Raw genomic sequence first — 14,596 nt, 5'->3', positions numbered from 1 at the left:
CTAGGGTATAAAAGGTCACACAGATTCTTTGTTCACTGGAGCAGTCACTGTAGGAGGCCTGAGACTTCTTGGCTGACTGGAGAAGTCAGGTAGAAATAGTGCATTGAAGTCCCAGCTGAACCCTCATCCAGTTATCTGTCAAGGCACTAAAGCTTGGAAGTACTTGGATTTATGAATCATTTTACCCCTTAAAAAAATCATTACTTAATCCAAAGTTATTAAGATATTTTATATACTGTTTTCAAACAACATAAATTGGGATGAGGATGATGGTGTTAGTGATCTAGAATCCTTGTACTGTTGAAAAGGAAGATAGATCATTAACTTGAGACTCAGTCTAAATTAAGTATGCATCTTAAAATGTCCAAGATAACCACTTAATGAACAGAAAAAGCTTCCAGCAGAACTCAACAACTCACAAAAGCCTTCCACAAGTCTGAGGTACCACACACCTAGCAATTTCCCTACAATTCTTTAGAAGTTCTGAAGAATAGTTTCAATATTATGTATAATAGCAACAATTCATACACACCTCTATGACCACGTGTATTCTTCACTACCATTGGGAACTCCAGTACTTCTGCTTCATCAATCATTTTAGCAAAATTTTCATGACCACCTGGTTTGAGCAAAAAATAAAATTTAAGAATAGCAGCAGAGGTGTTTTATGATAAATTTTATCTAAAGTCAGCAAGACAAAGAAGGTAGAAGGTAAGAACTTAATGGCTCAATTCTGTCTTCAGTTAACTATCAGTTTAAAACTACTTTTTAAGTGGATAAAAACTATTAAACTATAAACATTGTAATATCCAAATCAAAGAAGTTAAAACAAAGTTTCCTAGTTTTATTAACATTTTTTATAATTTTTTATTTTTGGTTGCACTCCATTTTCACTGCTGCATGTGGGCTTTCTCTAGTTGTAGCAAGTGAGGGGCACTCTTCATTGTAGGACTTCTTATTGTTGTGGGCTCTCTTGTTGCAGAGCACAAGCTCTAGGCACATGGGCTTCAGCAGCTGTCACACAGGCTTAGTTACTCTGCAGCATGTGGAATCTTCCCAGACCAAGAGTTGAACCTGTCCCCTGCATTGGTAGGCAGATTCTCATCCACTGTACCCCCAGGGAAGTTCTATTTTTCATATTTTCATCCTTTATTCTTCCACCACACAAGTAATAGAAGCCCTAAGATCAACTTTAGTATACAGCATTCTATTTGGATTAAGAAATAGAAGAGTGAGTCAGTGGGGAAGACTCATCCAAAGTTGAAAAAATGCTAACATGCATGCGTGTGTGTGCTCTTGCTCTTATCAACTACACAAATTAATTTTTCTTTTCTCTATTATAAACTAGAGTTCATTCTACCATGAGCTTTTCAGGTAACCCACAGGTTATATCTTGTTCTTTCTGTTTATACTTCCTAGAAACAAATGATCGGAGAAGGCAATGGCACCCCACTCCAGTACTCTTGCTTGGAAAATCCCATGGACAGAGGAGCCTGGAAGGCTGCAGTCCATGGGGTCGCTGAGGGTCGGAAACGACTGAACAACTTCACTTTCACTTTTCACTTTCATGCATTGGAGAAGGAAATGGCAACCCACTCCAGTGTTCTTGCCTGGAGAATCCCAGGGACAGGGGAGCCTGGTGGGCTGCTGTCTATGGGGTCGCACAGAGTCAGACACAACTGAAGTGACTTAGCAGCAGCAGCAGCAGAAACAAATGATAAAGAGCAAAAATGGATTGTAGTTGCAAAAAACCAGCATGGCTGACTGAATAATCAGACTAAGAAAAAGTTCATTAAGCAACTGCAATATCATAAATTTGTAGCTTAAGAGAAATTATGATTAGCCAGTCTCCACATTTTAAGCCAGATTTGGTTAATATACTTTGCTCCTTTCCATTCTCTTAAAATCAGTACTGTAGACTGATGAGGTAAGCTGCAACATTTTAAAAGAAGAAAGAACTGTTAGGAAGAAAGAATTATTCAATTGTCTCTTCTTGTGCAATTGCTAAAAAGAGCAATGGTATCTATATATGCCATACAAACTGGTGGAGTTCCCTTCTTTAAAATATTAAAAATAACAAGAGGACAGGAATTTCTTTTTAAAGCCTCTCCAACTTTTCAAGCATTCGGCTGGACATTTTAATGAAAAACTACAGTGATTTATAGTAAGCCTGATTCTTTCCAAACTAGAAGAACTGGAAAGTCAGGAATATATTAACACAACAACGTTTATAACAGTGCTACTTCATCAAGTGTGGTCCAGGAACCCCTGCCTCTGTGACTTCTTTGCTACTGATATGTGTCCAGAAAAATATAAGAAGAGTAAACACAAGAAAACAATTTGGCATTGTTCTGATATTTTTACAGTACTTTATGCATACTGTAAATTGGTTTTAGAGCACTATAGTATTAAAAACCACAGTAAATTTTTTTAAAAATATAAAAATGGTCCTCTCCCACAGACGACTTCAGAAGCAATGGTTTAAAGCATATCTAGTGTCATTTTCTTTCATTTTTTTCAAAATATGAAAATATTTATGAAGCATTAACATGAAAATGGTAATGAAGATAATCAGAAACTATAGAGCGATTATCAGATTCTTTTACCTCAGGGCTTGTCAAACTGAGGACAGATTTGGCTCATAGCCTTTTTGTAATAAAGTTTTACTACAAAATAGCCACGTTTACTGTTTAAGCTTCGTCTACTGCAGCTTTCAGGGTTCCCTGATGGCTCAGTGGTAAAAGAACCCGCCTGCCAATGTAAGAGATATGGGTTCGATCCCTGGGTCAACAGATCCCCTGGAGAAGGAGATGGCAACCCACTCTAGTATTCTTGCCTGGGAAATCCCATGGACAGGAGGGGCCTGGCAGGCTATAGTCCATACGGTCACAAAAAAGTCAGACACGACCTAGCAACTAAACAAAAAACAGCAGCAGCAGCTTTCACAATACAACAGCTTTACTGAGAGTCACAAAAGAGAACATATGGCCTGGAAAGCCAAATATATTCACTATTTGACCCTTTACAGAAAGAGTTTGATAAGTCCATTCTACCTAAACCAAATAAGTGAAGTGAAGTGAAGTCACTCAGTCGTATCCGACCTTGTGACCCCCTACCAGGCTCCTCCATCCATGGAATTTTCCAGGTAATAGTACTGGAGTAGGTTGCCATTTCCTTCTCCATACCAAAGATAAGTCTCATAATTCTACTGCCTAGTTTGTTAAAACTTAAAGTCATTTCTATAAGAAGTTCTTTCATGTTCACAAATTTCCTTGTATCACATAACCCTATCAGTTTAGTAGGGCTTTCAATATTATCAGTGCTCTAAAACTGAGGCAATAAAGTCTTATTAGTAAACTCACCATAAGAAAAAGTATCTGGCAGAGGAACACCATGACCTGCCAATTCTTGAAACGTCCAGAACTTATTAACACAGTTCAGGATGGCTTGAGGTCGGTTCATCAGCCTGCATCCCATCTTCTCTAGATGGCGCAAAACAGTGATGTCACTGTCACTCTGAACCCAAGGGGTTGGTACTCTCACTACCACCACCTGCGGGTAGGCAGTGATTAGTTCTCCATTGATACGCAGACCTGAAATACACAGGGATAAAACCAAAACCATCAAAGGAGAATATACAATAAAACAGAGAAATAGATACATACCAAAATTCAGGTCTCAAAACTAAATCTACTATTCTGCTAACATTTTACTGAGACAGAGACACATTCCTCCCTAAATGATTTTCTTTTGTAAGAAAAAGAAATTAATGAGAAGAATTTATGTACTGGGTAAATAAATTCTGGTATATGCCAATACAATGAAATATTATGTATTCATTAAAAAGACTCTATGAAGAGATTTATGACAGTCTTTTTTATCTCTATGAAGACAGAAACATGTCCAGATTTGCTTTCAAAAAGCAAATAACTTTGTGTTTACATATGCTTTTAGTATTTAAAAGAGCAGTTTCTTCAGTTTTATCCAGTACCATTCTATTTTTGAAAAGGTCCCAAATAATGGAACAAGGTACTCGAGTTGCTTCTTAAAACCTATATTCATTAAAATATATACACTTATTAAAACATTAAAATATAAAAATGTAACACATTTATCCCATCCAACATCCCAGGTTATTATTAGTATTTCCCCTAATGTTAACTAAGTAAAGAAAAATACGGAGGTAATTTTGACAAATATTTTGTTTGTATCATTTTGTGACACTTTCTTTCATCATGTAAAATTATACCAGACATCTAAGCCAATGTAAATATAGCTTTATTGGGCTCAGTGGAATTATACTTTAAGATACACCATATAATCAACCCCTTACTCATGGATATCCATTCAATAAATATTAATTACTATGTGTCAGGTTCTTCTAGAAGTTGGGAAGATTGGTAAATAAGGTATATCAGCTACCAGGAATCACCATGCTACATATTACATACCCAAGACTTTTATAGGGAGAGTGTGTGTGTACAACATATTTTCTTTATACACTCATCTGATTTGTCAATGGACATTAAGTTTGTTTCTATGTCTAACTATTATGAATAATGCTGCTATGAGCATGGGGGTAACAGATAAATCTTCAAGATAGTGATTTTGTTTCCTTTAAGTAATATTCAGAAGTGAAACTGCGGGATCCACAATTCTGAGTCAAAGAGACTATATCTGTTCTGATAAGGGAACTGAGCTTGATATTGCCTGTTGATACATCCCTATCTTTTAATCCTTTCCTGTATGGCAGTGGCTAGACACACTTCCCAGACCCCCTTACCAGCAGGATTCCAATTTGGAAAATTCACCAGTGAAAGATAATTACACACAATTTTAAAGGTCAAAGTAGAAGTCATTATTCTCTGGGGGCAGCTATGGGTAGCGCTGTGGTCATCAGCAGATGTGAGGTTTTTGGCCAATGGCTCCAGGCGTTCTCCTCATAATCATGCTGCTAGAGATTAGCAGCAGCAGATTTCTGCAATCCTGCATTTTCTCATTTCTTTGGCTTTTGTGCTGACTTGCCTCAACAGGCAAGATCTAAACAGCATTTTCCTTGAAATCAGAAAAAAGCCTAGTGACCAAATGAATGGAAAAAAGGTGAAAAGGGAATCTGGTTTAGGGCAGAAGATGCTGACTCTGGATCATAGATATGATCTTGGTGATAACATAAAGACATCAAAGTAGAACTATTCTGTAATAGTTGAAGTATGGATAGGAACTATACACATATGTATACAGAATTCATACCTGGTAGGTGGGGTTGAATGTGCACCTACAGGAATCAGCCGAAGACTTAAGAAATAGGGACATATAGGCTGAAAAACGAAAAAGAAAAAATGGAAATTCCTAGGACCAAGACCTGATGAATCTCAGCAACAAGAAGGAAGCAAAAATCTGAAGAAAAATCAGTCAAAAAAGTCAAAAAATCTAGTCTTAAGTATTATTATGAAAAATAAGAAAAGTCGGTGTTACCAGAAGAAAATAATCAAATTTGTTACATGAAAGGTAAAAAGAAGAGTGAGCAGAAAAAAGATACTTTAATTGTCAAGAGAAAATTCATCTTCTCATTTCCCTAAACTGGAGTTTTTGCTACTTTTAAGACAGGATTAAAGGTAATGGAAGTATTTCACTCTAAGTCTGCTGCCAAAAAAAACTGGGAATACGGGAGTACTTTACCCAAAGCAGTCAGATCTGCATAGTACACTATAATGGCTATTACTGAGGATGGAAAGAAATTCAGTGCCTCCTGTGACAAAAACACTTTATTACTCCAGGCAAGCAGAAGGTGATCTGAGGCTACCCAGAAACACAGGGGCAGGTACAGATGAATGTGAATCCCCAAAAAAGGCAAAGTACTACTGATCTCTTGGGTATTTTTAGTAAATACAACTTATCTTTGATGTAGAGCTTACGAAACTGAAATACAGGGCAAACGACTCTTGTCCTTAGATCTCTGTTATTCATGATACACAGGTACAATTGCACTCTACTTATTATGGCCACAGCTATTCATTCCAAATGAATGTGCCACCAGTCAGTTCTGCTTTCAATTCCACTTCTTTTTTGCTTATCATCTTAAATGGTAACTTATGATGCTATTCATATAACTTTGCTTTGTACTGCAATAGAGATTTCAATATAAATATTTTAGATGTAAGTTTTGGATTAAGTGTATGATTAAACATCAAAAGTCAGTAATGAGTTAACCTTAGAATAGCAATGGGGCTGGGAAAAATTTCTGTTCCTGTATTTTTTGTATAAAGTATATTATGTATTAAAAGGCTGCTGCTTTGTCGCGGCAAAGTGAGAAGGTGCTAAGGGATAATTATTCTCCTAGTAGAAAGATTCCTTTGGGATATTAATCTCCTTGCCAGTAATTAAGTGGGAAATCTCACTACACCTGTGCTTTTTGAGTCTAGTTTGGCTATATGATCAAGTATTAAGTGTTTTTATCCTCAGGGAATAAGAAACAGACAACTGATAGGCTCCCTGCTGACTGGCATTTCTTTTTCTTCCATCCTTTAGAGTTCAAGAGTATTCATCAGGATTTCAGGAATCTTTTAAAGCTGACATAATTAAGTATTTTAACTGGAAGTGAAGGTGCTATTTGTACATGATTTAAAAGCCACATAATCTCTGTGCCAAAAATCAAGGAAGCACTCAAAGATTTAAGACAGATGAATTATGACAACACTAGACAGCCTGAAAGGGCTTCCATGAATGGAAGGGGTAGTCGAAAACAAATTTTGGACCAGAAATCTAACATATTCTTTTTCAGGCTGTGAGTTCTACCTGGAAATAGCAAGTAGGCAGGATAACAGAGTCATAACTTCTGAGCACTCCCTACACCCTGCTAAATTCACATTCAGTTGTTTAGGTCAGTAACCTAGAATACTAATCCATTACTTAACTGACAAAGCTATTAAATTCACCACATGTAAAATCTTAAAAAAAAAAAAAAAAGACCACATAATTCTAAATGCTTTAAAATACTCAACTCATTGTAAATCTATTTTTCAATATTTTAAATAGGACATTAAAAAAAAAAGACTGCAGCAAGAGGGCTTTGGTCACATTGGACTGCTGCCCATCATAAATGTAGGTCTATCTCCACATCAGAAAGGTCTTCTTAAACTTAAAGTAAAAAAATAAAAAATAAAAAATCACTGGCTTATTTGTCCCACAGGTCCCAAAAATGTAGAAAGAAATAATTGCCCAAATTTTGAGAATAGGGCGATTAGTAATGAAAATCTGTAGTACCAAGGGTCAAACAATTCTCAAGAGTTATACAAAATACTTAAAAAGTCTTTATTAAGGCTGGGTTATAACTCACACATCTAGAAATTATCAAGTATCAAAAAACCAGGCATAATGTAAGAATCCATTCTTTTGAGAATATATATGTGTTTCCTATCTGCTCACCTGCTTCCCATCAAAATAAATTTTATGTTTCCTATCAAACCATCCCTCTTTAATATCCTCAGCAATCCTTTTCCCCCTCAAATTTGTTTCTAAGACTTGTCTCACTTTTAATCCCAGATAGCAAAAACAAATTTTCTCCAAAGATGTCCTCTTTGGAGAATGACTAGGAACCAGTAACATTTCTTTCCCAGGTCCCTCATCAGTGGTCCAGAAAGAAACAAAAGGGGACTACTTTAACAGTGTGCCTCATTATCACTGAGCACTGCTGACAGTCATGTGTCTGAAAAAAAGGGAGAGGGAGAGAGAGAAAAGGAGAAAGAGATGAGGAAAGTAGAAAGCAAACAAACAAGCATTCAGATTATGACTGTTAATTTTAAAGACATCTTTTATTGAAGGCAATGACTGGCTAGCTTCTGCTCTAAGTGCCTTTAAAAACTATAGAATCTGGAGTGAAGATAACCAACTCTATCCCCAAAAGGAGGTAAGATATAACAAACACCGAAAAATGTGATGCCACTAAATACTTCTAATTAAACTCCTTACATTTTATAAATGCTGGTATTTGAGCTCAGCATGTTAAGAGTACATTCTCTTTACCTTTTCTATAGTTTACAGTGGTAGGATGAGGTAGCCTGATGGCACATGTGTTAATTGTTACTAGTAATATATCTTGGGAACTTGATTATCCCCTTTTGTATTCAGCTCCCAAGCAAACTTGGTTTACTTAATACTTGATGCATAAGGTCTCAGTATTGGAAGCAAAAAGATATAAATATATTTTTCTCATTTAGCATGAAAAGTTTTATGAAATTTTTTCCCTTACTATTATCCAAGTATGAAATACTATCTCTATACATTTTCTTCCCCCCATAAGATAGCAATCTACTCTGAAATAGTTAAAGATACATATGGAGAGAAAAGAAAAGTGGGGAAGTGTATCATTTTAGTCATTATTAATGAAGCCAGTCATAAAAATTTACTGCAGTTTTCCAGCAACAGACTAGTAATGACAAGGCGAGAGGGGAAGCAAGGTATCTTTGTGGTGTCCTTTAAATGTCAAGTCTCACTTTCTACTTTGAAAAAGAGTAAACTTTTTAACAGCTCCAGGTTAAAGTCAACTATATAAGTCTGTTCCAACCTACTTTGGCAAAGTAGAGCAGGTGACATAACTACATGATATCTAGAACTTTTTATGTAAAATTCAAAATATAAATATATATTTATATAACCTTAAATAAAATTTAAAGCTATAGAATAATAAATTGCAAAGAAGGAAACAGTGTTAAACTCACCGAATACAGAAAACTCTGAAGAAACCAACAGGGTAAGTAAATTAAGGTTCTTCATTCATTATCAAAGGTAGATAATGAAAGGACAGCAAAGGCAAACACAGAAACTGAACAGACCTATTGCAACAACGACCCCATATCTGATTCAAATCCAAGCTCTACTGTTTCTCCACTGTGTAACCCCAGGCTAGTTACTGAACCTCTCTGTGCCACAGGTTCTTTAAAATAAGAATAGTAGAAGTAATTCCTTTATAAAGTTGTGATGAGAATTAACTTTGTTAACATTAGTTTGGAAGTGCCCGGCAAATAATAAGCACTTAATAATTTTTAATCATCTCTGCTATCCATCTTCCTCTTTTGCACAAAGGAGACTGAGAGTCAAAATAACAAGAAATTTCCATTAGAGTAAGAAATACTACCTTGTTCAAAGCTATATCCCCCAGCACTATCTGGAATATAGTAGATACTCATTATATTGAAATTTGAACTTGTCTCACCATGGAAGGGGCGGGACACACAGCTCAGCATGTGGAATCTTACTCAGTTCTCCAAACAAGGATCAAACTTTTGCCCCATGCACTGGAGTTTTAACCACCGAACCACCAGAGAAATTCCTCTCACCATTTTTTAAGACACAGAGCATGTGTTTTATGTAATGTCTGAAGACATACTGCCTAAAACAAGATGTAAATAACTAAAACACCAGATTAAATCAAATCATTAACATCTAAGAAAAAGGAAGAACAGAAATTAATGAACTAAAAGCAAATTCCCTGGTCAGGGAGCTAAGGTCCCGCATGTGGCGAGGTTCAGCAAAATAACTGTGCTTCCATAATGGAGTGGTTATCACATTCACCTCACACCTAAAAGGTCCTCAATTTGAAGCCAGGCAGAAACAGGCTTTTTTAGGGGGCTTCTCTGGCGGCTCAGACAGTAAAGAATCTGCCTGCGATGCAGAAGTCCTGGGTTTGATCCCTGGGGTTGGGAGGATCCCCTGAAGGAAATGGCTACCCACTCCAACTCCTGCCTGGAGAATTCGAGGGACGGAGGAGCCTGTTGGGCTACAGTTCATGGGGTTGCAGAGAGTCGGACACGACTGAGTAACTAACAATAACTAAAAATCTAAAGAAAAGAATGGCCAAGATAAAAGTAGGTTCCTAGAAAACTAACGTGTTTGTAAAAAGAAATATAATTTTTAAACTGAAAGTTTTCTGCAGCAGTATCTAACAGACTGCAAAGGTTTATCTTCAACAGACACTTGAATCAGTTTCGTTCAGTCATTCAGTCGTGTCCGACTCTTTGTGACCCCATGGACTGCAGCACACCAGGCTTCCCTGTCCATCACCAACTCCCGGAGTTGACTCAAACTCATGTCCATTGAGTAAGTGATGCCATCTAACCATCTCATCCTCTGTCGTCCCCTTCTCCTTCTGCCTTCAATCTTTCCCAGCATCAGGGTCTTTTCAAATGAGTCAGTTCTTCCCATCAGGTGGCCAAAGTATTGGAATTTGAGCTTCAGCATCAGTCCTTCCAGTGAATGTTCAGGACTGATTTCCTTAGGATTGACTGGTTTGTTCTCCTTGCAGTCCAAGGGACTTTCAAGAGTCTTCTCCAACACCACAGTTCAATAGCATAAATTCTTCGGCGCTCAGCTTTCCTTATAGTCCAACTCTCACATCCATACACGACTACTGGAAAAACCACAGCTTTGACTAGACGGACCTTTGATGGCCAAGTAATGTCTCTGCTTTTTAATATGCTGTCTAGGTTGGTCGTAACGTTTCTTCCAAGGAGCATGCGTTTTTAAATTTCATGGCTAGAGTCACCATCTGCAGTGATTTTGGAGCCCAAAAAAGATAAAGTCTGTCACTGATTCCATTGCTTCCCCATCTATTTGCCATGAAGTGACGGGACCAGATGCCAAGATCTTGGTTTTCTGCATGTTTTAAGCCAACTTTTTCACTCTCCTTTTATCAAGAGGCCATGGTTCCAAGTGAATAAAAGTAATTACTTAATCTCCAGTTTCATCACTGTGTGCCTTGGGTTATTAGAATCCCATTCTGGAAAGGTAGTATTAATTGATTTCTGCCCTATCTATGCCAAGTAACCAAGTCTCTGAAGGTCTATTGTTGGCAACATGCTCTCTGGAATTAATTTTTGTGTTGGGGAAGTTTATTTGATTTGTAAGCAATTAAAATATCTCTAGTTAACTTGAGCAGGAAAAATAATAATGGATGTATATAGGATCATGCACAGAATTGAAAAAAAAAAAAAAAAAAAGATGTAAAAACCAGGGTAAAAAAAAACACCAGGGCCATTCTGGGAATCCAGGAAGCAAGTACAACAACCTATAAACTCAACAAGGTGCCACACCAAAAATAACTAAATTCCAAAATTACTCCTTCTATCCTTGAGTCAAACAAACTTTCATCAGGTCCAACATTTCAACTTTTTATTAAGGAAAATTCTAAATAGAAAATAAAAATATAATAAATCCAATGTACTATCACCTGGTTTCAACAATTATCAATACATGCCCAAACTTGTCAGAGTAGTCTTGCTCATCCCTGTCCTCTTGATCCTTTCCCTTTCCCTAAAGGTAATCATCGTTGTTCTTGTTGTTTAATCTCTAAGTCACATCCAACTCTTTGTGATTCTATGAACTACAGTCCACCAGACTCCTCTCTTCATGGGATTTTCCAGGCAAGAGTACTGGGGTAGGTTGCCATTTCCTTCTCCAGGGGATCTTCCTGACCCAGGGATCAAACCCGCATATCCTGCATTGGCAGGCGGATTTTTTACCACTGAGCCACCTTGGAAGCCCATACTTAGAAAATTATAGTTTATCCTTTTATTAATTATTTCTTAAACCAGCAAAAGTTAACACTCACATATCCTTAGAAAATGGTACCACACTATATATAATGCCCTTTTCTTAACAATAATTTCACCTAATAATACTGTGTTTTATCAAATAGATTTTCAGCATGTATTATAAAATAAAGATGCTTGGGCACCCACAATTTTCTTAACTGCAACACAAAAGGCACTAATCAAAAAAGGAAAAATATAAACTGTACTTAATTCGAAACTTTTACTGACCAGAAGACGTCATTAACAGAGTGAAAAAAGCAAGCCACAGATAAAAGATATTCATGGTACACATAATCCTATAAGATACTTGTTCCCAAAATATAAAACAACAAAACAAGAAGATACACCTCAATCAAAAATAAGTATAGAGAGGATTCTGGGAAGATAAAGGAGGAGGAAGCATCAGGACTCTGTCTTGTCATCTAGACAACCCCTCGTCAATTTGCTGAAGGACCACAACTTTCAGAAAAAGACTGGGATCATAAACGCAGTTAAATTTTGATCAATTTCAGAACAGCAGCAACTACTCATCCCCCATTCTCTAGCCATACTGTGCACTTGGTTCTGGAGCAGCTGATACACCCTGCAGGAGTCAGGGTGGGTACAATGACCTGCCCTCAAAATATCTGGGATCTCTGCTCTGATGGCTGGATGCAGCTTCTGATCACAGAGGTGCAGACAAAGAGGCCATAGTACTTTTTGTTATACCATTCCCTCCACTGGGCTTCCCAGGTAGTGCTAGTGGTAAAGAACTCACCTGTCAATGCAGGAGACATAAAAGACTTGGGTTTGATCTCTGGGTCAAGAAGATTCCCTAGAGGAGGGCATGGCAACTCACTCCAGTATTCTTGCCTGGAGAATCCCATGGACAGAGGTGTCAGGCAGGCTACAGCCCATGGGGTTGCAAAGAGTTGGACATGACTGAGTAACTGAGCATGACAATGACATTAAAAGAAACTATGGGGGGCGGTGGAGATAAATTTGGAGCAGATATATTTATATATAATATAACTGATTCACTTTGCTGTATACCTGAAACTAACTCAACATTATAAATCAACTATGAAAATCCCATGGACGGAGGAGCCTGGTAGGCTGCAGTCCATGGGGTTGCTAAGAGTCGGACACAACTGGGCGACTTTACTTTCACTTTTCACTTTCATGCACTAGAGAAGGAAATGGCAACCCACTCCACTGTTCTTGCCTGGAGAACCCCAGGGACGGCGGAGCCTGGTGGGCTGCCGTCTATGGACTCAGACACGACTGAAGCAACTTAGCAGCAGCAGCATACCTAATAAAAAAAATTTTTTAAGGGGGGAAACTACCTTAAAGATACTCAAAGAATGAAAAAAGGCAAGGAAACAATGTGTGAACAAAATGTTAATATCAGCAGACAGAACACATAAAAAGAAACCAATAAGTAATTCTGGAGCTGAAAAGAACAATAACAGAAATGAAATTGACATAAAGGAATTCAAACTGGATTTGAGCAGACAGAACAATCAGTAAACTTATGCATTGTTGGACTCCCAGGAAGACTGTGGGGAGGATCATATTTGAAAAAATAGCGGCTGAAAACTTCTCAAATTGGATGAAAGACATGAATATAAACATTCAAGAAGCTCAACAATCTCCACCTTTTGACAGACACATGGTGAAATGCACTATAATCAATCTTTCAAAAGACAAAGAAAACTTTGAAAAAAGCGAGAGAGAAGCAAATCACCACATTCTATGGATCCTCAATAAAATCACTGGCAGATTTCTCATCAGAAACTTTGGAGGCCAGAAGATAGGAAGTTAGTATCTTCCAACTGCTAAAAGAAAAAACTGCCAACTAAGACTCCCAGCAAAATTCTAATTCAAAAAAGACGCATTCACAGAAAAGCAAACACTGAATGAGTTTATGAGCTGCAAAGTAAAAAGACAGGACATTTGTCAGTTAACTCAAAGTAGTATGCAAAAATAAATCTCTCAATAAAGGTATATAAATAGTGTTTATTATTATTTCTTTTTTAAAGTTATTATTTCTCCACTTAATTCCTCATCTGTTTCCTCATCTATAAAATGATACTATTACCTTCCTTATAAGATGGTACGAAATTTAAATAATTAAAAAATATTCAAAATGTGAAAAAAAAAAAAAACCAACTAGGAATTCCTGGATTCATATGATGTACATCAATGAAGTCTTTAATATAAAATTAGATTCAATGTTATAAAGAAACAAGAGTTTCTCAAGGTTTTATCATGTTAAGATGATAAAGGTAGTATTTGTGAATGACAGAGGGCTGGAGAGGAAAGACTGTGAAAAAGAGATATGGGGCTGTTGTGTCATGAAAATGTTGGGCCCTAAGACCCTGATCCAGGACAGTGAAAAGTTGAAGTTAGAATAGTTGTGGCTTAGAAGGAAAAAGCAACAATATCTTGTGGTATAAATGGCTCTTAAGAATGGATTAAAAGGCCAAAAGGCAATGTTAGAGAGACAGAAAAACTGAAATAAGAAGACTGTTTTAGGGGGAAAACATGGATTCGGTTTTGACAGACTGGCATGGAAACAGTTGAAAACAAAGTAAAAATGTCCATTAGGCACCTAAGAAAAAACCAAGCACAATGGTTTTCAACCTATGAAACTTCTGAAAAATAGTGATCTTCTAACCTCCCAAATCTTTCTGTAATGTGCCTATTTGACAGAAGCTAGGTCACATGAGGAACACAGGGGACTCTTGGAAATGCAGCCTTTAGTATTTCAACCTTTAAAACACAGAAACATACACCAGAACCCTGTGGAAGTTGTGTTTAGTGAGCTAAATACCACACTGTCCTTGAGATCTCTTCTCACTCAGACTTCAAGAACATGCTTCTAACATAAAGTATCTTGAGTTTTTATTTTCAACAACAGTTGTATGGGCCTTACAATTATAAAGTTGTAAAAGCATGTAACAGATACTAGATAAAAGATTTCAAGAGAAATCTATCTGTTATAGGTACAGGAAGGTGCAGTGACA

At 37.0% G+C, this 14,596-nt stretch overlaps 1 protein-coding gene across 10 annotated transcripts in view; it reads right to left on the bottom strand.

Annotated features, from left to right (window-relative positions):
- RIMKLB (ribosomal modification protein rimK like family member B) overlaps nucleotides 1-14,596 on the bottom strand; it is a 46,901-nt gene that overhangs the window by 14,365 nt on the left and 17,940 nt on the right. For all 10 annotated transcript variants that reach the window (XM_070371036.1, XM_070371033.1, XM_070371029.1 and 7 more), the window contains 2 exons: nucleotides 3,363-3,593; nucleotides 533-619 (listed from right to left, as the gene is read on the bottom strand). In XM_070371036.1, coding sequence (XP_070227137.1) covers nucleotides 533-619; nucleotides 3,363-3,593 — 318 coding nt within the window. The remainder of the gene's footprint in view (nucleotides 1-532; nucleotides 620-3,362; nucleotides 3,594-14,596) is intronic.

This window comes from Bos mutus, chromosome 5 (genome assembly GCF_027580195.1).
Source record: "Bos mutus isolate GX-2022 chromosome 5, NWIPB_WYAK_1.1, whole genome shotgun sequence".
Classification (NCBI taxonomy): Eukaryota; Metazoa; Chordata; class Mammalia; order Artiodactyla; family Bovidae; genus Bos; species Bos mutus.
Note: the sequence above shows the minus strand (reverse complement) of the source record. Positions and strands in the feature narration are given on the sequence as shown.